The sequence below is a fragment of the Penaeus vannamei genome, chromosome 23 (genome assembly GCF_042767895.1).
Source record: "Penaeus vannamei isolate JL-2024 chromosome 23, ASM4276789v1, whole genome shotgun sequence".
Lineage (NCBI taxonomy): Eukaryota > Metazoa > Arthropoda > Malacostraca > Decapoda > Penaeidae > Penaeus > Penaeus vannamei.
Genome location: NC_091571.1, coordinates 37,107,981 through 37,132,281, shown reverse-complemented (window position 1 = coordinate 37,132,281; position 24,301 = coordinate 37,107,981). Strand labels below are relative to the sequence as shown.

At 41.5% G+C, this 24,301-nt stretch overlaps 1 protein-coding gene across 1 annotated transcript in view; it reads right to left on the bottom strand.

The window, feature by feature from the left end:
• LOC113809014 (apolipophorins) overlaps positions 1 to 24,301 on the bottom strand; it is a 72,903-nt gene that overhangs the window by 33,743 nt on the left and 14,859 nt on the right. Inside the window, exons 3-28 of the mRNA XM_070137311.1 lie at positions 22,973 to 23,178; positions 22,368 to 22,559; positions 21,776 to 21,937; positions 19,592 to 19,778; positions 18,553 to 18,796; positions 17,705 to 17,864; positions 16,994 to 17,129; positions 16,693 to 16,796; positions 16,326 to 16,478; positions 15,870 to 16,017; positions 15,296 to 15,513; positions 12,447 to 12,656; positions 11,661 to 11,837; positions 10,818 to 11,005; positions 10,530 to 10,647; positions 9,776 to 10,268; positions 9,290 to 9,439; positions 8,232 to 8,341; positions 7,412 to 7,574; positions 6,760 to 6,899; positions 5,913 to 6,074; positions 5,230 to 5,458; positions 4,063 to 4,232; positions 3,082 to 3,293; positions 2,078 to 2,322; positions 266 to 410 (exon numbers count right to left, since the gene is read on the bottom strand). Of these exons, the coding sequence (XP_069993412.1) occupies positions 266 to 410; positions 2,078 to 2,322; positions 3,082 to 3,293; positions 4,063 to 4,232; positions 5,230 to 5,458; positions 5,913 to 6,074; positions 6,760 to 6,899; positions 7,412 to 7,574; positions 8,232 to 8,341; positions 9,290 to 9,439; positions 9,776 to 10,268; positions 10,530 to 10,647; positions 10,818 to 11,005; positions 11,661 to 11,837; positions 12,447 to 12,656; positions 15,296 to 15,513; positions 15,870 to 16,017; positions 16,326 to 16,478; positions 16,693 to 16,796; positions 16,994 to 17,129; positions 17,705 to 17,864; positions 18,553 to 18,796; positions 19,592 to 19,778; positions 21,776 to 21,937; positions 22,368 to 22,559; positions 22,973 to 23,178 (4,822 nt within the window). The remainder of the gene's footprint in view (positions 1 to 265; positions 411 to 2,077; positions 2,323 to 3,081; positions 3,294 to 4,062; positions 4,233 to 5,229; positions 5,459 to 5,912; positions 6,075 to 6,759; positions 6,900 to 7,411; positions 7,575 to 8,231; positions 8,342 to 9,289; positions 9,440 to 9,775; positions 10,269 to 10,529; positions 10,648 to 10,817; positions 11,006 to 11,660; positions 11,838 to 12,446; positions 12,657 to 15,295; positions 15,514 to 15,869; positions 16,018 to 16,325; positions 16,479 to 16,692; positions 16,797 to 16,993; positions 17,130 to 17,704; positions 17,865 to 18,552; positions 18,797 to 19,591; positions 19,779 to 21,775; positions 21,938 to 22,367; positions 22,560 to 22,972; positions 23,179 to 24,301) is intronic.

Here is a 24,301-nt window from a genome sequence, read left to right as displayed (position 1 = left end):
ACATATGTATATATGTATATATGTATATACATATATATATATATATATATATATATATATATATATATATATATATATATATATATATATATATATATACATACATACATATATATATACATACACACACACACGCACACATATAAATACATATAAACATACACATACACACAGACCCTCACTCCCTCCCTCTCACCCCCCCTCCTCGACCTACCCACTTACCCACCTACCCCCCCCTAAACACAAACAAAAAAAAAACACTTACTTGAGCACAAGCGTCCTCGTCTCAGCCGGGAACTGGATGGCCGAGGACACCGTCAGCGTCTTGGTGTGGTCGCCGCGGACGTCCCAGGCCAGCTCGCCGTCCACGCTCCCGCCGAGGCAGCCGTCGTGGCCCAGGGCGACTTTGCCTTCGGGAGGAGGCGGGGCAGTTAGGGTAAATGGTGGGGGGGGGGGAAAGTTGGGGATCTAGGGGACTCGGTGGGGGAGATTTGTGGGGATTTGGGTATTATATGGAGGGAAATTAGGGGATTTAGGGGAATCTGTGGGGAAATTAGGGAAAGTTGGGGATTTAGAGGAATCTGTGGGGGAGATTTTGGGGATTTGGGTAATAGGAGGAGAAATTAGGGGACTAGGGGAATCGGTGGGGGAGATTTTGAGGTTTAGGGGAATCGGTGGAGGAATTTTGGGATTTGGGTAATAGATGGAGGAAAATTAGGGGACTAGGGGAATCGGTGGGGGAAAAATTTGGGGATTTAGGGGAATCGGTGGAGGAAATTTGGGGGGATTTGGGTATTAGATGGAAGAAAATTAGGGGATTAGGGTAATCGGTGGGGGGAAATTAGGAGATTTGGGCAATCGGGGGGGGGGATTTTGAGGATTTGGGTAATAGGAGGAGAATTAGGGGACTGGGGGAATCTGTGGGGGAGATTTTTGGGATTTGGGTAATAGATGGAGGGAAATTTGGGGATTTAGGGGAATCTGTGGGGGAGATTTTTGGGGGACTAGGGTAATGGATGGAAGAAAATTATGAGATTTTGGGAATCGGCGGGGGAAATTTTTGTGCAGTTAGACTAAATGATGGTGGAAATTTGGGGGTTTGGGTATTCGGAGGGGGGGGGGGGTGAATATTAGGGCATTAGGGCAACGAACAGGGAAAATTTTATATAACAGAATTTAAATTGGTTTTGCAATGGTACTTTTAACCAAAGCAATGCCCTTCTTTATTCCAACTACATTTATCTAAGAAAATTTTTCTCTTTCAAAAAATCTTTCAAAATGTACTTATAAACCAAAAAAAATCTTTCAAAATCTACTTACAAACCCAAAAATTCTTTCAAAATCTACTTATAAACCAAAAAAAATCTTTCAAAATCTACTTATAAACCAAAAAAAAAAAAAATCTTTCAAAATCTACTTATAAACCCAAAAAATCTTTCAAAATCTACTTATAAACCAAAAAAAAAAATCTTTCAAAATCTACTTATAAACCCAAAAAATCTTTCAAAATCTACTTATAAACCAAAAAAAAAAATCTTTCAAAATCTACTTATAAACCAAAAAAAAAATCTTTCAAAATCTACTTATAAACCAAAAAAAAAAAAAAAAAATCTTTCAAAATCTACTTATAAACCAAAAAAAAAATCTTTCAAAATCTACTTATAAACCAAAAAAAAAGTCTTTCAAAATCTACTTATAAACCAAAAAAAAAATCTTTCAAAATCTACTTATAAACCAAAAAAATCTTTCAAAATCTACTTATAAAAAAAAAAATCTTTCAAAATCTACTTATAAACCCCCCCCCCCCCCCCAAAAAAAAAAAATCTTTCAAAATCTACTCATACACCAAAAAAAAAAAAAAAAAAAAAAAATCTTTCAAAATCTACTTATAAACCCCCCAAAAAATCTTTCAAAATCTACTTATAAAAAAAAAAAAAAAAAATCTTTCAAAATCTACTTATAAACAAACAAACAAACAAAAAAATCTTTCAAAATCTACTTATAAAAAAAAATCTTTCAAAATCTACTTAGAACCCCTCCCCCCCCCAAAAAAAAAAAAAAATCTAATCAAACTCACTCTTAATTTCCCGATTTAGAGGAATAACAAAGACCATGAAATTGATATCCGTCTTGGGCCCGACGCTGTTGAGGGCCAGCTCGCCCTCGTACACGTTCCTGGTCCACGTCTTGAGGAAGAGGTCAACCTCATCCGAGGACGAGCCGTCGAGGGTCATCTCGAAGCCGAAGAGTGTGACGTCACCGATCTCGAGGCCGCAGTGGAGGTTGAGGAGGTTGGAGGACCACTCGAAGGACTCTCGCGCTCTGGAGGACGAGGTTGGGAGGTTGAAGGAGGAGGTCGAGAGGGGGAGGGAGGGGAAGGGGGGGGAGGGAAATGATGGGGAGGGAGGTAGGGAGGTAGGGAGGGAGGAGGGATGAGGGAGAGGGGGAGAGGGGGAGGGAGAGATGAGGGAGAGGGGGAGGGAGGGAGGGAGGTAGGGAGGGAAGGATAAGGGAGAGGGGAAGGGGGGGAAGGAGGGAGAGATGAGGGAGAGGGGGAGGGAGGGGATGAGGGAGAGGGAGGGATGAGGAAGAGGGGGGAGAGGGAGGGAGGGAGGGATGGGGGAGAGGTAGGGAGGTAGGGAGGGATGAGGGATGAGGGAGAGGGGGATGAGGGAGAAGAGTAGGGAGGGAGGGAGGGAAGAGAAACGATGGGGTGTTATTAGTTATCTTTTTCGACACTCACGCAATAATAATAATGATGATAATAATAATAATAATAATAATAATAATAATAATAATAATAACAATTACTAAATAAGAAAATAAATAAATGAAGATAAAATAAAAAAGATAATAAAACAATGTTAATAACAAAAAAAGCAAAATAAGTCAACATTCAAAAAAAAACTCCACTAACTACCTCGAAACACGCCAAAAAAAAAAAAAAAAAACAAAAAAAAAAAAAAAAAAAAAAAAAATCGCAAAAAAATCGCAAAAAATAAAAATAAATAAATAAATAATAAATAAATAAATCCACACCCACACTCAACCAGAAATCCCCACAAACCCATCGACACTCACGCAATCTTCCAGGTGTCGACTCCATCGCGGACCAGGATGTCGTAGGAGAAGTCGAACACCAGCCTGTCGCCGTCCTTGCCCTTGAAGTACCTGGAGGAGGAGCTGTAGACTCTCCCCGAGGGCATGACGGTCGTGCTCTGGCCCACCACGTCGCCCTCGTAGCGCTGCTGGAGGGTGTCCACGTAGCTGAAGTGCCAGGCGGGGAGGCTCAGCTGCGGAGGGAGGGACGGGGAGATGGTATGTGAGTATAGGTATATATATATATATGTATGTGTGTATGTGTGTATATATATATGTGTGTGTGTGTGTGTGTGTGTGTAATATATATGTATATGTATATGTATATGTATATATATATATATATATATATATATATATATATATCTATATATATGTATGTATGTATGTATGTATGTATATGTGTATATATGTATATATATATATATATATATATATATATATATATATATATATATATATATATATATGTGTGTGTGTGTGTGTGTGTGTGTGTATGTGTGTGTGTGTGTGTGTGTGTGTGTGTGTGTGTGTGTGTGTGTGTGTGTGTGTGTGTGTGTGTGTGTGTGTGTGTGTGTGTCTGTGCGTGTGAGTGTGTGTGTGTGTGCCTGTGTGTGATTGTGTGTCTGTGTGTGAGTGTATGTGTGTGTGTGTGTGTGTAATATATATATATATATATATATATATATATATATATATATATATATATATATATATATATATATACATATATTTTTTGTTTCAAAGTTTCAAAATCTGGTCGACATTAAAATCTGATCCTTCTTCTCTTCCTCTTCATTCCTTATCGCTTTCCCTCCTTCTCCTCCTCCTCCTCCTCCAACTTTCCCCTCCCTACCCTTCCCCTCCATCCCCCCCTCCCCTCCCTCCTTTCCCTCCACCTCCTTCTCCCCCACCTCCACCTCCACCTCCTCCACCTCCCCCTCCCCCACCCTCCGTCCTCACCTCGACCTCCGCATGGTACTTGAAGAGGTCCTCCGTCTGGTCATACAAGTTGGTCATGACCTTGTAGCTCTCGTCTCCCATCTTCCCCGCCAGGAGGTTCTCGAGAGACCTCTCCGTCAGCTGCAGCGTGTGGTCGAATTTCCACATCACGTCCAGGGCTTTGGAGGTGACTGGGTGAGGAAATGGAAAAGAAATGGAAAAGAAATGAAATGAAAAAAGTCGAATAAAAGTTCAAATAAAGGTTATTTTGGTGAAGTCAAGTAAAAGTCCTGATAAAAAAGAGAAAAAACTAATAAATAAATAATTAAATAAAAGTGAAGGAGAAATAAGAGCCAAACTAAACATTAAAATGGGATACACACAAACAAAAACACATAAATAGATAAAAAACTAAAGATACAAAGTAACAAAATCCTTCGTCAAACATCGCAGTGACATACTTCCGTGACGCCATCATTCACCCCATGACATCATCATTCACCCTATGACATTATCATTCACCCTGTGACGCTATGATTCACCTATGACATCATCATTCACCCCATGACATTATCATTCACCCTATGACGCTATGATTCACCTATGACATCATCCTTCACTCTATGACATCATCCCATGACGTCATCATTCACCCTATGATATCATCATTCACCCCATGGCGTCATCCTTCACCCTAAGACATCATCATTCACTCTATGACATCAACCTATGACATCATCCTTCACCCTATGACATCATCATTCACCCCATGACATCATCCTTCACCCTATGACATCATCATTCACCCCATGACATCATCCTTCACCCTATGACATCCTTCCGTGACGTCATCATTCACCCTATGACATCCTCATTCACCCCATGACATCATCCTTCACCCTATGACATCCTTCCGTGACGTCATCATTCACCCTATAACATCCTCATTCACCCCATGACGTCATCCTTCACCCTAAGACTTCATTCACCCTATGACATCATCCCTTGACGTCATCATTCACCCTATGACATCCCGTGACGCCATCCTTCACCCCATGGCGTCATCCTTCACCCTAAGACATCATCATTCACTCTATGAAATCATCCCATTACGTCATCCTTCACCCTATTATATCCTCATTCACCCGATGACATTATCCTTCACCCTATGACATCATCATCCCTCACCCTCCAGCTTATTGACGACCCTCGCCGCCACGCCGCTGTACAGATAGGCGTGGGTGGGCGAGTGGGCGGGCTCATTGGCGTGGCTCAGGGAGTGGGCGGGGTCCTGGTCGTGTCCGGGAGAGTGGATGGGCGTGGTGGGCTTCGTGAACCGCCAAGACGTGGAGTGGATGACCTGGAAGTCTCTGCGGGTCGCCTCGGGTCCCACCACCATTGTCATGTTGTTGGTGACCTTAGGGGCGGGTGGCGGGTTGTTATGGTGATTGTGTATAGTTATTAAAATAATGATGATGATAGTAGTAGTAGTAGTAGTAGTAGTGATGATGATGATGATGATAATAGTAGTAGTGATGATGATGATGATGATGATGATGATGATGATAATAGTAGTAGTAGTAATGATGATGATGATGATAGTAGTAGTAGTAGTGATGATGATGATGATGATGATAAATAATGATAATAACAATAATTATAAATTACAATTATAATAATAATAATTTAGTTTACCCGGATGAACCATAATGAATCACGCAAAATGTACGCACGCGCGCACACATACACGTACACATACACACACACACACACACGCACGCACACACACACACACACACACACACACACACACACAGATACAAAAACCATCAACAGATCCACCATTCAAAAAAAAAAAATCCACTTTTTACCTCCGCATCGTAAACCTTTGTGACGCAGTTGATCCTCGTGTCCAGTTGAGGATGGTCTGGGAGGAGCATCTGAAGGTTGACCTCGAAGTGCTGGTCGTTCTTCCCCGAGCCGAGGTTGAGCACGCTGCCGTCGAGCACCACCACTTGTCCTCCCCACGTGACCTACGGGGATGGGGAGTGTGTGTTAGGGAGGGGAGGGGAGGGGAGGGGTGGGGTGGGGTGGGGTGGGGTGGGGTGGGGTGGGGTGGGGTGGGGTGGGGTGGGGTGGGGTGGGGAGGGGGAGGGGAGGGGAGGGGAGGGGAGAGAGGGGAGGGGAAGGAGGGAGGGAGGGAGGGAGGAGGGAGGATAGGGAAGGTGAGAGGGAGGGAGGAGAGGAAGGAAGGGAAGGAGGGAGGGAGGGAAGGAAGGAGAGAGGGAAAGAGAAAAAAGAGAAAAAAAAGAAAAAAGAGAAAAAGAGAAAAGAGGAAAAGAGAAAAGAGAAAAAGAGAAAAGAGCAAAAGAGAAAAGAGGAAAAGAGAAAAGAGAAAAAGAAAAACAGAAAAAAGAGGAAAACAAAAAGAAAAGAGAAAAAAAAGAAAAAAAAGAGAAACGGAGAAAAAAAGAAAAAAGAGAAAGAGAAATGAGAAAAAGAGAAAAATAGAGAAAGAGAAAAAGAGAAAAATAGAAAAAGAGAAAGAAAAAAGAAAAGAAAAAATAGAAAAAGAGAAGGAAAATGAGAGAAAAAGAGAGAAAGAAAGGCAAAGAAAACGAGAGAAAGACAGAAAAAGTAAGAACCAAGTCAAATTCAACATTCCTCCCACATCCCCCCCCTCTCCATTTACCCCCCCAAAAAACTCAAAAGACTGACCTGCACTTGACCTTCTACAGCCTTGTCCCTGAGAGCAAAGGAGGCTTCGAGGCCAAGGGCGTGGCGAGGCGTGGAGAAGTGCAAATTCTTAATTGTTAGCACTCTGTCTCCTTTAGCAGGTGTTCGGTATTCCACGGTGCCTGGGAAGATATAAGAGGTCAGATTACAGATTAGTTAGCGATGTACTTAATGGATATAGATATAGATATATTTATGTATATATATCTATACATATAAATGAAGACACAGGCAACTAAAGCAACGAAGCTAAGAGCAAGAAAGTTTATTTTCTTGTACTTCCCTTTGTTGTTTTACTTTGTTCAAGATGAATCTTACACACACAGACACAGACACAGACACACATCCAACCCACCCCACACACATCCACCCCCACCCCCCCCACACATCCACCCTCCCCACATACACCCCATCCCAACACACACGCATCCACACCCCACCCTAAACACACATCCACCCCACACACACATCACCCCAACCCCACACACACACACCACCCGCCCCATCCACACATACACAATCCACCCCCCCACACATGCACCTCTCACCCCACACACAATCCCCCCACCCCACCCACACATCCCCCCCCCCATCCCCACCCCCACCCACCCATCCTACCCCCACACACACACACCTTTGAGAGCCGCGTCGAAGTACTCCTTGAGCGTCCCTTCGGTGTACAGGTCGAGGGTGAGGCTCCGGACCTTCTCGGAGAGGTACCTGGCCATGTAGCCTTCCAGCAGCGCGTCCTCCTGCGTGCCTGGGTAGGCGATCACCAGACGGGGCTTCACGCTGACCTGATGGAAGGTATTTGGAGTGTGGTAAGTGTGGTATCGTGATTTTGTGGTATGGTTTTGTGAAGGTATTTGGAGTGTGGTAAGTGCGGTACCGTGATTTTGTGGTATGGTTTTGTGAAGGTATTTAGATTGTGGTATCGTGCTTTTGTGGTATGGTTTTGTGAAGGTATTTGGAGTGTGGTATCGTGATTTTGTGGTATGGTTTTGTGAAGGTATTTAGATTGTGGTATCGTGATTTTGTGGTATGGTTTTGTGAAGGTATTTAGATTGTGGCATCGTGATTTTTTGGTGTCGTGATTATTGGTATTACTGTTATAATCCTGACAATAGTTTTAGAATTATTTATTATCATCTTTATCACTTATTTATAATCTGTTTATTTTACTTTATTATTTATTATCATCGTTGTTGCTTGTCCTCCTCCTCCTCCACCTCCTGTCCTCCAACTCTTCTCCTTCCACCTCCTCCTCCACATCCACCTCCTATCTCCTCTTCCTCTTCTTTTTCTTCCTTCTCTTCCTCCTCCTCCTCCTCCTTCACCTCCTCCTCCCTCATCACCCTTACCCCCTCTACCTCCAATTCCTTCTCCACCTCCACCCCCTCTACCTCTACCTCCAACTCCTTTTACCTCGACCTCCACCTCGTCCTCGACCTTACCTGCCCTCCATCCGTCACCATCAGAAGCTCACCCTTGAAGCCGTACTCGTTCCCCCCGTAGCCCATGTGGACCTCCAGACGCTTCAAGTTGGGATCGTTCACCACTGACACTGGGGGGAGAGGGGGAGAAGGTAGAAGAGACGGGGGGAGAGAAAATATAAGTATTACTGAATTTAAACCAAAAAAATTTGGTATGTTTAGGTGTATGTATAGTACAATATATGTGGGTACGTAAGAACAATTAACAGACAACATAAAGCATTAAATATCAGCAAATGGATGATATAACAGCATCATGCCTCATAAATCAAATCGGTTAACCAACATACTAATGAGGACCAACCTGCATAAACATACAGGTGAATAACCGAACATACAAACATAAATCTATAAATATATAAATCCACAAATTCACACATATACACAAACAAGTCAGTCCACAAACACAAACGAACGTCCATAAACACATAAACAAATATATCCATAAACAAAAATAACTCCATAAACAACAAACAAGGAAGCACACAAAAACACATACACATAAACAAATAAATCCACAACCAGAAATAAAGTCATAAACACACACATAACCACAAACAAGCAAGCACACAAACACACGCACATAAACAAACAAATTCACAATAAAAAATAAACCCATAAACACATACATAACCACAAACAAGCAAGCACACAAACACACACATAAACAAACAAATCCACAATAAAAAGATAAACCCATAAACACACACATAACCACAAACAAGCAAGCACACAAACACACACACTCATAAACAAACAAATCCACAATAAAAAGATAAACCCACAAACACTCACATAACCACAAACAAATGAGCACACACAAACACACACACAGACATAAACAAATAAGTCCACAATAAAAAAACAAACCCTAAAACACAAACATAAAAATTAAACAGACAAATTCACAATAAAAAAAAAACCATAAACACAAACATAAAAATAAACACAAACAATACACACATAAGCAAGTAAGCACACAAACACACACACACACAAACAAACACTAAACAACGAACCTTCTCCCGAGGCCGAGAACTGCTGGCTGACGAGTAGGATCTTGAGGGTGACGTGGGGACTGTAAGTGAACCCGAAGACGAGGTCGGCCTTGCGCTCCCGCTTGGCACCCTCGGCCTCCACGTGCACGTCGAGGAAGAGCGAGTTGACACCTAGCAGTGAAAAGGAATTCGGTTATTTTCCCTTGTGTCGTGTGAGTGGATATATGGTCTTTATCTATCTGTTTTTTCTGTTATGTATCTATTTATTTATCTTTGAGTCTATATATCCAACTTTTTATTTGTATATCTAGCTATATATTTATTTATCTATCTATCTATCTACCTATTTAGAAATAGAGAGAGAGAGAGAGAGAGAGAGAGAGAGAGAGAGAGAGAGAGAGAGAGAGAGGAGAGAGAGAGAGAGAGAGAGAGAGAGAGAGAGAGAGAGAGAGAGAGTGAGTGAGTTAGAGAGAGAGAGACAGCGAGGACGGCACCAGAATCGCTCACCAGGATTCTTCCACGAGAAAGCTAGCTTGTATCCCGTGATGTCCCTCTCCGCCTTGTGGACGTAGCTCTTCTTCAGGAAGGTCGCCGCGTGCCTCCCCCTGGCCCAGCGCGTGTCCGTCCGTGCCTTCAGGCCCAGCACGTCGGCCAGGGCAGCGTTGCATGTCCTGTGCCTGAAGGACCTCCCGGCGAACCTCCTGCCTCCTCTTTCAGCGCCCCCTTGCTGTCTCGGGGTGGTCTGGTTCTCGAGGCACTCTCCGTCGATGTCTTCCTCGTCGTCGTCTTCGAAATCACCGTCAAAGAACTCGTAGGCATTATCTCCGCTGTCATCGTCATCACCATCGTCATCTTCGTCGTTGTCGTCGTCACCTTCAGTATTCCCAAGGTCTCGGCCACTCACAGGTGGGTAGCGAAGGGCGCGAGTGACCTGAGTGCTGTAGCCGTGATAAGAGTTGTCCGGGAGGTCCACTTTCAGCTCCATACTGTCGCCACCGCCCTGGGAAAAAGAGAAAAGGATTAGTAAATTAATATAACGAATTTTTGAACACGACGAGATGCCACTGGTAAACAATCCTCGTCTACGCATTTAGCATACAAGGCAAGTAACATCAGACATATCCTTATTCACAGGGACAAGGACTTATTTCAGAGATGAAAATGATGAAGGAACACGTAGCTAACGAAGCTGGACCGGTTCCTTACTTAACTTTATATTATCTTTTTCAGTTCTTTCACTATCTGATCTGACTGTACTTACGTTGACGGTCAGTGATGCTGTTACGTCACAACCCGCCGTTTTGGGAGAAGACACAGATGCTGTTACATCTCCGGATAGAGAAACGACGCTTAGTTCTGACACCACGTATGTGCCCGCGCTGTCAAAAATAGATAAATAGATAAATAAAAGTAAATATATAGATAAAATGAATACAAAAGGTAAGACGGTAATACACAAGAAAAAAGACAGTCTTGCAAAAGATAAGATGGATGATTCAACATGACCAACACTTTCTAATAAATACAAGATGCATTTCAACCAACCGACCTAGGTGAGAGAGCAAGATTGACCGTCGCTGAATTGGGGTTGGTCAGGAGGCTCAAAATATCGACCTTGGAATACCCTCCGACGGCAACCATCCCGCCCATCCTTTGGGACACTTCCAAGGGCGTCCCCAGCAGGCTCCAGGACCTCACAGACTCGTCCACCGCCGCCCATCCTGATGCTAATTCCACCTGAAGAGAGGCGGACACATTGCATCATATTTTCTCTATAATGTAACGGGATTTATACACCTTTAAAAGACATTTATTATAGCATGGCTTTTAAGAGCCGACTGAATATCTGCGGAATCTATTTTGTCTGTCTAGTTGTGTGTGTCGATAAACAAATACATTTGGCAATACTGGAAAAAAAATCAGTGACATGTAAAGTAATGCGTCATTCCAAGGGTGAGATACACCTTAAAGAAGAAGAAGAAGAAGAAGAAGAAGAAGAAGAAGAAAACTTTTCGATGAAAGTCCTTCTTGGCAGAATCGTAACAAATAAAATCTACCATAAGACCAGCAGCCCTGCACGTGGACAACCCTTCACAAGGTCAACCCTACGCAAGATGAACCCCATAGGACCCCACCCCCCCTATCCAAACCAACCCCCAAACCCCAAATCTTACATTAGCTCTGCACGAGGACAACCCTTCACAAGGTCAACCCTACGCAAGATGAACCATATAGGACCCCACCCCCCCTATCCAAACCAACCCCCAACCCCCAAATCTTACATTAGCTCTGCACGTGGACAAACCTTCATAAGGTCAACCCTACGCAAGCTTGACCCTATAGGACCCCACCCCCCCTATCCAAACCCCAAACCCCAACCCCCAAATCCTACATCAGAGTTGAGAAGAGCAGAGTAGGACGCCTCGAAGACCCGTTCCAGCCACTGGTCCAGCAGAGCCTCCCACTGCAGCGTCAGGGGATCCAGCGCATAGGACGAGAAAAGAGCATCCTGACCGCCCATGGCCACGTACGCCCATCCGCGGAGCTCCGTCACCACCTCTTGCTTCACCTGTTGGAGGGCGTGTTGATTAGCGTTGATTAGGGGCTATAAAAGGTGAAGTGAAGTGCTGAGGTTTTGTTATATATTCGTTTTACAGATGCATTGCGGGTCGTATTGTAAATATCATAGAGTTCATAGGTAATGATGAAGTAAATTATAAATGTAACAAAATTGTAAATATATAATTTTTTCTACTTTACATCTAATCTCAAGAGTATACAAAACCACACACGCACACACACGCACACATGTTTATGTCTCTCTCTCTCTCTCTCTCTCTCTCTCTCTCTCTCTCTCTCTCTCTCTCTCTCTCTCTATATATATATATATATATATATATATATATATATATATATATATATATATATATATATATATATTTATATATATATACGTATACATGTATATATACATATATATTTATATACATGCATACACACACACACACACACACACACACACACACACACACACACACACACACACAGATATATATATATATATATATATATATATATATATATATATATATATATATATATATATATATATATACATATATCTCCAGTTCCAAAACCTTCACCCACTTCCTCAGGACCCGCCACACCCACCACCCACCTTGGCCAGAATCGCCTTGACATCATCCACGTCATAGCTCCTCTTCTCCCTCTGGCGGCTCTCCACGAAGTCCCTGGAGGCGCCGGCGAAGACCTCCCGGAGCTTCTGCAGGAGGGCGTCGACCCACTCTCGCACCGTCCCGCCCGCTGAGCCGTCGTGTCCGAAGAGGGTCTGAAGCAGGTCTTCGAGGTTCTCCAGTCGGCCGCCAAACTGTGAGGAATATGTCAGGTCAGTTTAAGTGCGTTTGTATCTATGGCTACATCTATACGTGTATCTGTGTCTGTATCTATATCTATACCTGTCTCTCTGTCTATATCTAAATCTACACCTGTCTCTATTTCTATATCTATACCTGTATCTATGTCTATGTCTACATCTATAACTGTCTCCATATCTGTCTATATCTATGTCTATGTCTATATCTAAACCTGTCTCTATGTCTGTCTATAACTATATCTATGCCTGTCTCTATGTCTATATCTATACCTGTCTCTATGTCTGTCTATATCTATATTTATAGCTGTCTCTATGTCTGTCTATATCTATATCTATACCTGTCTTTATGTCTGTCTATATCTATATCTATACCTGTCTCTATGTCTATGTCTATATCTATATCTATACCTGTCTCTATGTCTGTCTATATCTATATCTATACCTGTCTCTATGTCTATGTCTATATCTATATCTATACCTGTCTCTATGTCTATGTCTATATCTATATCTATACCTGTCTCTATGTCTGTCTATATCTATATCTATACCTGTCTCTATGTCTATGTCTATATCTATATCTATACCTGTCTCTATGTCTATGTCTATATCTATATCTATACCTGTCTCTATGTCTATATCTATATCTATACCTGTCTCTATGTCTATATCTATATCTATACCTGTATCTATGTCTATGTCTATATCTATAACTGTATCTATATCTATATCTATACCTGTCTCTATGTCTATATCTATATCTATACCTGTCTCTATGTCTGTCTATATCTATATCTATATCTATACCTGTCTCTATGTCTATGTCTATATCTATATCTATACCTGTCTCTATGTCTGTCTATATCTATATCTATACCTGTCTTTATGTCTGTCTATATCTATATCTATACCTGTCTCTATGTCTATGTCTATATCTATATCTATACCTGTCTCTATGTCTGTCTATATCTATATCTATACCTGTCTCTATGTCTATGTCTATATCTATATCTATACCTGTCTCTATGTCTATGTCTATATCTATATCTATACCTGTCTCTATGTCTGTCTATATCTATATCTATACCTGTCTCTATGTCTATGTCTATATCTATATCTATACCTGTCTCTATGTCTATGTCTATATCTATATCTATACCTGTCTCTATGTCTGTCTATATCTATATCTATACCTGTCTCTATGTCTATGTCTATATCTATATCTATACCTGTCTCTATGTCTATGTCTATATCTATATCTATACCTGTCTCTATGTCTGTCTATATCTATATCTATACCTGTCTCTATGTCTATGTCTATATCTATATCTATACCTGTCTCTATGTCTATGTCTATATCTATATCTATACCTGTCTCTATGTCTGTCTATATCTATATCTATACCTGTCTCTATGTCTATGTCTATATCTATATCTATACCTGTCTCTATGTCTATGTCTATATCTATATCTATACCTGTCTCTATGTCTATGTCTATATCTATGGCCTATATCTGTATCCTTATCTATGTCTATATTTATATATATGGCCATGTCTATTTCTCTATCTCTGTCACTATCAACATCTGTAAGTATATCAACATCAACATATGTATATATATATATATATATATATATATATATATATATATATATATATATATATATATATATATATATTATATTTTTTTTTTCTTTCTTTTTTTCTAAAATTTGCCGATGGTAAAAATACATCATATATTCTCATTAAGTAACAGGGGAAAAAACACTGAAATCTGGGGTAAATCAGAAACATTTTTTTTGCTGATAATGACATTTTAAAATCGGGAAATCTTCATACAGATCATCAAAAATAAAATGAAATAAATAAATAGATAGATAAATATAACAATAATAATAATAATAAGCATGATAATAAACATAATAATAATGTTGATAATAATAATAAGAATAATAACAATATTATTAATAATAATAATAATAATAATAATAATGATAATAATAATGATAATAATAACAATAATAATATGATAAAACAATAACACAAATAATAATTATAACAACAACAACAATATTAATAATAATAATAATAATAATAATAATAATAATAACAATAATAATAATAACAATAATAATAATAATAATAATAATAATAATAATAATGATGATAATGTTGATAATAATAATAATAATAATCATGAAGATAGTAATAAGAAAACAAATAAATAAAAAGATAGATAAATATAACAATAATAATAATAATAAGCATGATAAACAAAATAAACATAATAAACATAATAATAATGTTGATAATAATAATAATAATAATAACAACAATATTAATAATAATAATAATGATAATAATAATAATAATAATAATAATAATAATAAAAACAATATTAATAATAATAATAATAATAATATTAATAATAATGATGATAATGTTGATAATAATAATAATAATAATTATGAAGATAGTAATAAGAAAACAAATAAAAGGATGCATTCCCCTTGTGTAGGTTCCACTTATCTCTATTCCATTACAGCCTTCTGTTTATGCACAATATAAAGAAAACTGAAGATACATCTGTTCTTATTCACCAAAAAGGCGACATACTAATCATCATTATAATTACCTGAACGCTCCCGCCAAAATATTTCAGCCACGAGGAAGTCAAGTTGAAGTCGACGCTCCTCGGCAAGAACGAACTCTGGAACACGACGTCGGTTTCGAGCAGCGTGTCCGAAACCCCTGTCAGCGACGTCAGATTCGCGACCAAGTGCTGGGAGAACTGGCGGAGGTCCTTTCTGTCGTCGCCGTCACTGGGCACGAAGCTGCTCACGTAGGACTTGACTGTTTAAGAGTGATTTTGTTATTAGTTCTAAATTAAATGCTATTCGTATTCACCAAAATTATTATGTTCATATAAACGGGTCGAACTTCCCCAAATCCGGCACTGTCGGGATTTAACCGTTGCCGAACTATGGAAATTTCCCAGACTACGGAATAATGGTACCTAACATTCGGCATAACATCTTAGGGAATTATAGAGAAAATATCTTTAAAACAAAATACAGGGCAATTTATCTATTAATGTAATATTTAGTCATTTTAGAGTGATTCGATATTCATATATTTTGTCCGCATTGAAGATGATACTATTAATAACTCAGTTATGACGCATCAATTTATGATTTCCAATTTCATACCTTGTGTGTCCGAATCCCTCTTGGTGATAAGGATGGCTGCATCTTCGGCTTCGTTGGAATTGCAGGAGTGCAGGGACCGGAAGGCGGCAATCCGTAGCTCCGCCCCCACCGTTTCATTAAGGACCTCCCACTTTAGCCAGTTTGTGGTCTGCGGGCGCAAAGTGGTTGGTGCCAAGGTCGAGCCGCGTTGGGCAAAGGGGAGACGTGAAAAGACATTTGAGGTGGTAATAGGTACGCGAAAATTGAAACAAAACATTTTAAAATTTTAATCTCTATTTCCGTTTGCCGTTTTTACCTCTACATCAATATATACTGATACTTATCTGCCCATATCTCTAACTTTTTTAATCTACTACATTATCCATCTACAGACGTATCCACGTACAAGTAAATCTATTAAATCCCCTGGTTTTATATGCATCGAGCCATCACGTCATCCGCCAGGCCACCACCCACCTGCATGGGGCAAGGTCCTCGGCCCAGGGCGATGACGGCAGCCACACGGACGGTAGTGTTCACGCTGGCATCGCCGCCACATGTCTGTAGGATTTCACTCACGCCACGCCCGTACACGCCCACGTTGCCCAGCCCTCGCATGGCCAAGACCGTCTGAAAAATAAGTCAATTGTAGACGTTATGATATTAAAACAAACAAATACGAGGTAATATGACGGAGGAAATTTAACATTCTCACATAGAAAAACAAAACAAACAAAAAGGGGTGATACGATGGAGGAAATTTAACATTCTCACATAGGAAAAAAAAAACAAAGTTGATAAAACAAACATGCTCAGTGTCACCAGCTCTCGTCTCGCACGTTACCTGGTGGACACCATCTGCATCCGCGTGGCTGCAGGCGGTGAGGCGACTCGCCAGCTGGTCTATGATTGCCACTACCGCTTGGGCGAGACCACATCTGTCACCACCTGTCATTAGAAGTTTAGTTGTGTTATCAGATTTATACCTTTAGGGTGGACTTATATATATCTCAAATTTCCTACGTTTCCATAGGATTAGCCAATGTTCTCGTGAATAATTATGCGTGAAATATTACGACTAATACAGACCTAATTTCCGGAATTGTGACTGTAAATGTCCGAACGCATAACCCGCCCCTTCGTACCTTGCTGACACCTAGAGTTGTTCAGGACACACCGTCGCCGCCCACGGACGCCCACGCACGCCTCCTCGGCCGCCCGCCTCGCCATCCCTGACACGCCAAGCACGGCCTGCTGCCAGTTGGGACCCTCGAGGAGCTCCTGAAGGACACAGCGACCCAGAATGAACACCCATATATGCTTAACAACACTCCCTCCTCCATACATGATAAATCTCTACATTTCTCAAGCGCCGAATTTAATGAGAAAAACATTCGTTTGTTTAGAACTCCAACCCTAAGGGGCATTGAGGACACCAGGTCATACTCGGCGAGGTCAAAGTTCATGGCCGTGGGCAGAGGATACTTTGGTTTAAGTGCAATGGAGGGGAGGAGTCGGGTGGGCCGAGTACACACCGATACAAGCGGTGGAGGCAGGAGTTCGTAGTTGGTCCCGACGGCTTTTGTTGTGCACTGAAAACTGCGTCGCTTCTCGTGTAAAAATACGGTATTGGGATGTGAATATAATCGTGAAATACATTAAAAAAAATAATGTGTGATAATGTCAATGCCTAGAATCCCGTGCGAACTTGCAGATAATACCATTAGATTAATCACGCTATCCTTGCTATGACACCCGAATCATGACAGATTGCTTAGCGCTGAGTGCCCTGACTACAAATGCATCCTTATTTACATCTGATAAATCTATCATTCTACTTGACAAGCCTGGCATACCATACAGGTGTGAAGGGCGTCCTCGGTGGGGCCTCGCACGTGCCCCAGAGAGGTTATCCAGCTGGGCTTGTGAACAACTGCTCGTGACGTCATCAGTTGACACTTGGCTGCAGCAGCGGCGGGGGAAGTGGAGTCACGGAGTGCGTCCTCGTATAGTTTTCTGAAATGCGAGGGAAAAAAAACTATAAAACAGCAATAATGTAGGACGAAAGTATAATTCAATATTAATATAAAGGGAAATACATCTACTACAGTACCCAAATTTATTCCCTAAGGCCATTTAGAAGCACGGATCAAAATGCATTGGTTAAGCCGATCCTGTTAAAACTACATACATCGTTTTCTTGCTTATCTCGTCCACCATAATCAGAGATCAACCACCACATCCTTTAATACCCACAAATCTGATACATTAGTTCAGGACACGCTTGCATGAGAAGTCGATAAAAAATTATTTATCGTTTTTCACAGTAAGAATAATTTAACTACGTATATACCACACTGCATTAGGAACAAATCAGGTGATAATTTTCTAACAAGAAACTACTATAAATATACGAAACTACTGTGAATATACGAACGACTATTGTAAATAAACGAAATATTAATACAAAATATACGAAACTGCTAATATAAATATACGTAATACAAATATTGGTATTAGAAATTACTAATACAAATATGCGAAATACTAATATAAAATATACGAAACTGCTAATATAAATATACGAAAAATACTAATATGAATACAAGAAACTACTAATACAAATACAAGAAATACTAAAATAAATTATAAGAATTTACTAATAATAAAAAATAAAGGTAACTTAGCCGATGACTTAACTTACCGAACTCTGCTGTGTTGGCTGCATACGTCCCCTGAGGTCACCTCCTTGAAAACTCGTATGACCTCGTCTTTGCTCAAATCTCTAAGACTGGAAACCAAAGTAGAGTAAAGTATAGTTGCTTTCGGCGTGACGCGATGTTCCGTTTCGTCGCACATCTCCTGCAGAAGTTGCCTGACGAGGTCGTAAGGTTGTTTGTCGCGTGCACGTCGTAAGGCAGCGTTGCCAAGGTTGAGTTCGACGAGGCCTGTGTAGCGGGAGAGGGGGGTGGGGGGGAGGGGGAAAGGCTAGATCAGTAGCAACTCGAGGAGGTGTCATGGCGCGTCTGATTCTATTTTTAGAAAAAAAAAGCACGTGGGGTTTATTTTGATGTCACAAAAGTTACGGATACTTTGTGAATGTGGTCTATCATTTTTTTGGTCTTTCCAAAAAAATAATGACTTTGTTACATTTTCATTGAACAATCATCAAAATAGCCCTGTGGGACACCATGACACCTCGAGTTGCTATTGATCTAACTTTTAGGGAGAGGAAGTCAGGGGCTACGGAGGTAATTATGTTTATCTTTGGAATTTTAATGTTTTTTGTTCGAATTTCCTTCTGCGTTTGGACTTTCGCTATTGAGTTGATTGTAAGATTGATATATGATGTTATGGCAATGATTCTAGTATCGAATTAATTAAGAGTGTGACATTCTGTACTATGAAAGTCCACGTGGATTAGCTTTTACGTCTGTAAGCCTATCTGTTCGCCCTTCTCTCTCTTCTCCCTCTCTCTTCCTTCCCTCCCTTTCCCCTTCTCCCTCTTCCCTCCCTTCCTTCCCCTTCTCCCTCTCCCCACCTTCCTCCTTCCCTCCCCTTCCCCTTCTTCCCTCCCTCCCTCTCCCCACCCTTCCTTCTTCCCTTCCCTCCCTCCCTCTTCCCCTTCCCCTTCTCTCTCTCCCCACCTTTCTTCCCACCCTTTCCCTTCCTCCCTCCCTCTCCCCACTCTTCTTCCCTCCCTCCCCACCTTTCTTCCCTCCCTCCCTCCCTCCCCCACTCACCAACGGCATCAGAGTCTCCCAAGCCACTGTATCGAGACTCGACGAAAGTCAGGTTGAGTTTGGACGCAAAATCGGCCGCGTTGTCGACCCTCACGTCCTGGTGGCACGATACGTTGTGCAGGAGGCCCTCGCCGCTGCTGCCGTGGGTGGGGACGCTGCCGAGGAACGTGTGTCGGCATCCCCAGACCTGGAGGAGAGGCGGGAGGTACAGACGCCGTTGGGGAACCACGTGGGGGAAAAATCGAGGTATGGATGGTTGCGTTTGGGGTGATTTTCGTTTTTTTTTTGGGGGGGTGGGGGTGGGGGGGGAAGGGAGGTGTTATTTGTGTGTTGTGGTATTTTACTTATTTTTTATGTTTGATTGTTTGTTTATTAGTGAGATTATTGCGTATTACTCATATTTATAGGTTTGGGGGCTGTAGTGTTTCATTCATATTTGATTGTTTTTTTCTACTGTTTTACCTTTTTTTTTGCTTGATTGTCAATTTGTTTGTTGCAATATGACTCAACTATTTTCAGAATAAGCTGGAGTGATATCCTTCACTTTCATACAAGCCAACAAGTTTACATTAAAAAAAGGTTGCTAGTTTCATTTTTTCCACAATTGAAAAAAATGCTTCTCTCTCTCTCCCTCTCTCTCTCTCTCTATCAACAAAGTTACCAAAGCCAGAACTTTCAACAGTTCCTATCCGACATAAGAAAACCGCAAAATAAATAGACCTACAATCTCACCCCAACCTAACGTAAAAAAAACAACAACAATAACCGCATGATTTTTTCCTCTCTTTTTTCATGTGAAGATAAGCCTACATGGTTGTCGCGACCTTGATCTAGTTAGCCGATGAGGACAAATTTACGAGCATCCTGTATGTTACTCGTTCTCTCTGGGTGGCCAATATATTCATCAGCAGCAGCTCGTGGATCCTGTGGCGGGCATCGGGGCCACTGCACACCTCTGACTATTTAAGGAAAATTGGGCCCTTAACACTTGCCTCTGATTATTAAAGGGAAATTGGACACTTGGACACTAAACTCTGATTATTAAAGGAAAATTGGACACTTGGACACTAAACTCTAATTATTCAAGGGAAATTGGACACTTGGGCACTAAACTAATTATTAAAGGGAAATTGGACACTTATGTCTGATTATTAAAGGAAAATTGGGCCCTTAACACTTGCCTCTGATTATTAAAGGGAAATTGGGCCCTTAACACTTACCTCCGATTATTTCAGGGAAATTGGACACTTGGACACTTACCTCTGATTATTAAAGGGAAATTGGACACTTGGACACTTACCTCTGATTATTAAAGGGAAATTGAGCCCTTAACACTTGCCTCTGATTATTAAAGGGAAATTGGGCCCTTAACACTTACCTCTGATTATTAAAGGGAAATTGGGCCCTTAACACTTACCTCTGATTATCAATGGGAAATTGGACACTTGGACACTAAACTCTGATTATTAAAGGAAAATTGGACACTTGGACACTAAACTGATTATTAAAGGGAAATTGGACACTTGGACACTTACATCTGATTATTTAAGGGAAATTGGACACTTGGACACTTACCTCTGATTATTAAAGGGAAATTTAACCCTTCACACTTGCCTCTGACTATTAAAGGAAAATTGGACCCTTGGACACTAACCTCCGATTATTAAAGGAAAATTGGGCCCTTACCACTTACTTCTGAGTATTTAAGGGAAATTTAGCCCTTAACACTAAACCCTGATTATTAAAGGAAAATTGGGCCCTTAACACTAACCTCTGATTATCAACGGGAAATTGTACACTTGAACACTAACCTGAAATTGGATCCCTGAACACTAACCTCTGATTATCAAAGGGAAATTGGGCCCTTAAAACTAACCACTGATTATCAAAGGGAAATTGGACACTTGAACACTAACAAATCTGAAATTGGACCCTAACACTAACCTCTGATTCTTTAAGGGAAATTGGACACTTGGACACTAAACTCTGATTATTTAAGGAAAATTGGACACTTGAATACTAACCTCTGATTATCAAAGGGAAATTGTACACCTGAACACTAACAAATCTGAAATTGGATCCCTGAACACTAACCTCCGATTATCAAAGGGAAATTGGACACTTGAAAACTAACAATTAACATCCAGTCTAAACTCGCCGTTAATTTACGATAATGGGCCTTACTGCTGTGTCTGTGAGTCTGGGAAAAACTGAAATGTCTCTCCTGACGGCGGTCTGAGCGCTGGGCTGGCAGGTGGAGAGGTCCCTGGTTCTCGAGATGGTGTAGTGGGTGGGGGCGAGGTGCTCCAGGTGGTACTGGGTCTCGCAGCGTCCCAGGTGGTCCGTCTGGAGGGCGAGAGAGTGCGTGGTTAAGGGTAGAGGGGTGGGGGTGGGTGGGTGGTGGAGGGGGTGGGTAAGTAGTATTGGTGATCGGGTTTATCTTTATCGTGTGGGTGTGTGTTTGTGTCTTCTTTTTTTTTTAGTTTGTGTGTGGGTTTGTCTGTGTCTGTCTCTCTATCTGCCTCTCTCTCTCTCTCTCTCTCTCTCTCTCTCTCTCTCTCTCCCATACACACACGCACACACGCACACACACGCACTAGTATAAATGTATGTGTCTATCCATTACATAAGAACATATGTAAAGAATATATTTACATGACAACTGAGTAACCGATACAAGTACACGCATGCAATAGCAACAAGAAAACCAGACGCTCAGATTTCACCCTTCAAGAAAGACCCCAAACTGAAGTCGTTTCCTGAGGGCGCAGTTTACCTCCAGCATCAGCGCGTCCCTGAAGTCCCACGAGGTCGTAGCGACGTTGAGGACGGCGGACACGACGCTCCTGGCTAGGGAGTGGGCGTGGGCGGCTTGGGTCTTCGTGGGCGTGGCCTCCGGACGACCACACACCGCCCGCACTTCTCCGCCGGACACCACGACCCACGTCTCCACTTCGGGCGCGGATGGCTGCAGGGGGGAAGGGGTGGGGTGGGGTGGGGTGGGGTGGGGTGGAGGGGGGTATAAAGGTATGATCACACGCTATTTTGTGTTATTCATATATCATTAAATCTATTTTCTTAATATATTATGTTGTATTATTCTGATATTACGCAATTTGAAGAAATAATTGTACGGTATTTGGCGTCCTATGTTGCTATCGTTACCTATATTTTCTATATATTCCACCGTCCCGTTATCTAATTTGTTTATATAAAACAAAAAAAAAAAAAAATTAGCTCGATCTCCTTACAAAAAGAAAGAAAGAAAGAAAGAAAGAAAGAAAGAAAGAAAGAAAGAAAGAAAGAAAGAAAGAAAGAAAGAAAGAAAGAAAGAAAGAAAGAAAGAAAGAAAAAGAAAGAAAAAAAGAAAAGAAAACTCACCTCTTCCCAATCGCTAAACAAGGCATTTTCGAGGACGACCTTCAACCGACACTCCGACACCCGTGTGAGAGCGACGTGGCCCCCGAGGGTGACTCTCCTCCTCGAACTAAGGGGCTTGACGGCATCCGAGCTGACCCTCAAGTCCCACCAACCGTCGAGGCTGTACCTGCTTGTCACGTCCAAAGGCAAGTGGTCGAGGCCGAGACCTAAGGGAGAGGGAAATGCGTGACTCGGTTGAAGGAATTCGTTGGAGGGAGAGAGAGAGGGAGGGAGAGAAGGAGGATGGGAGGGAGAGAGGGAGACGGGGAGAGAAGGAGGGAAGGAGGGAGGGAGAGAGGGAGGGAGGGAGGGAGAGAGGGAGGGAGGAGAGAGGGAGGAGAGAGGGAGGGATGGAGGGTGAGAGGGAGGGAGGGAGGGAGAGAGAGAGAGAGAGAAGAGGGAGGGAGAGAGGGAGAGAGGGAGAAAGGGAGGGAGGGAGGGAGGGAGAGGGGGAGAGAGGGATTGGCAGAGGGAGAGGGAGAGAGCGAGTGAGTGAGAGATAGAAAGAGAGGGAGGAGAGAGAGAGCGAGAGATAGAGAGAGAGAGAGAGAGAGAGAGAGAGAGAGAGGGGAGAGGAGTGAGGGAGAGTGAGTGAGTGAGTGGAGAGAGAGAGAGAGAGAGAGAGAGAGAGAGAGAGAGAGAGAGAGAGAGAGAGAGAGAGAGAGAGAGAGAGAGAGAGAGAGAGACGGACAGACAGACAGACAGACATAGAGAATGTGAGTGAGCTTGAGTGTGTGTGTGTGTGTCTATGTGTGTGAGTGAGCTTGAGTGTGTGTGTGTGTCTGTGTGTGTGAGTGACCTTGAGTGAGTGTGTGTGTGTTTGTGTGTGTGAATGTATGTATGTATGCATGCAAGTATGTATGAATGTGAATGTTTACGTGCATATCAGTGTAATAAGATTTCTCGGCAATTTCATAAAATGGACAAAGTTGCCAAAGCCAGTATACTGACATGTAAATCCATCGTATATGATTTTATTAAATATTTTTCTCAATTCCTATAAGTATGTACCCTTTTTATCGAATATTTTTCTCAATTCCTATAAGTATGTACCCTTTTATCGAATATGTTTCTCTATTCCTATATGTATGTACTATGCCATTTGCTTAAATATCAACTTCAATGGCAATTGTAATAATAATAGTGATAGAACAAAGGATAATGATATTAAAAAGGATAATGATAAGAATGGAAATAAATGAAGCTAATGATAAAGATAGCAATGATAGTGACACCGATAATGTAAATAAAATGATAGTGATAATATGATATGATACTAATGAAAATACT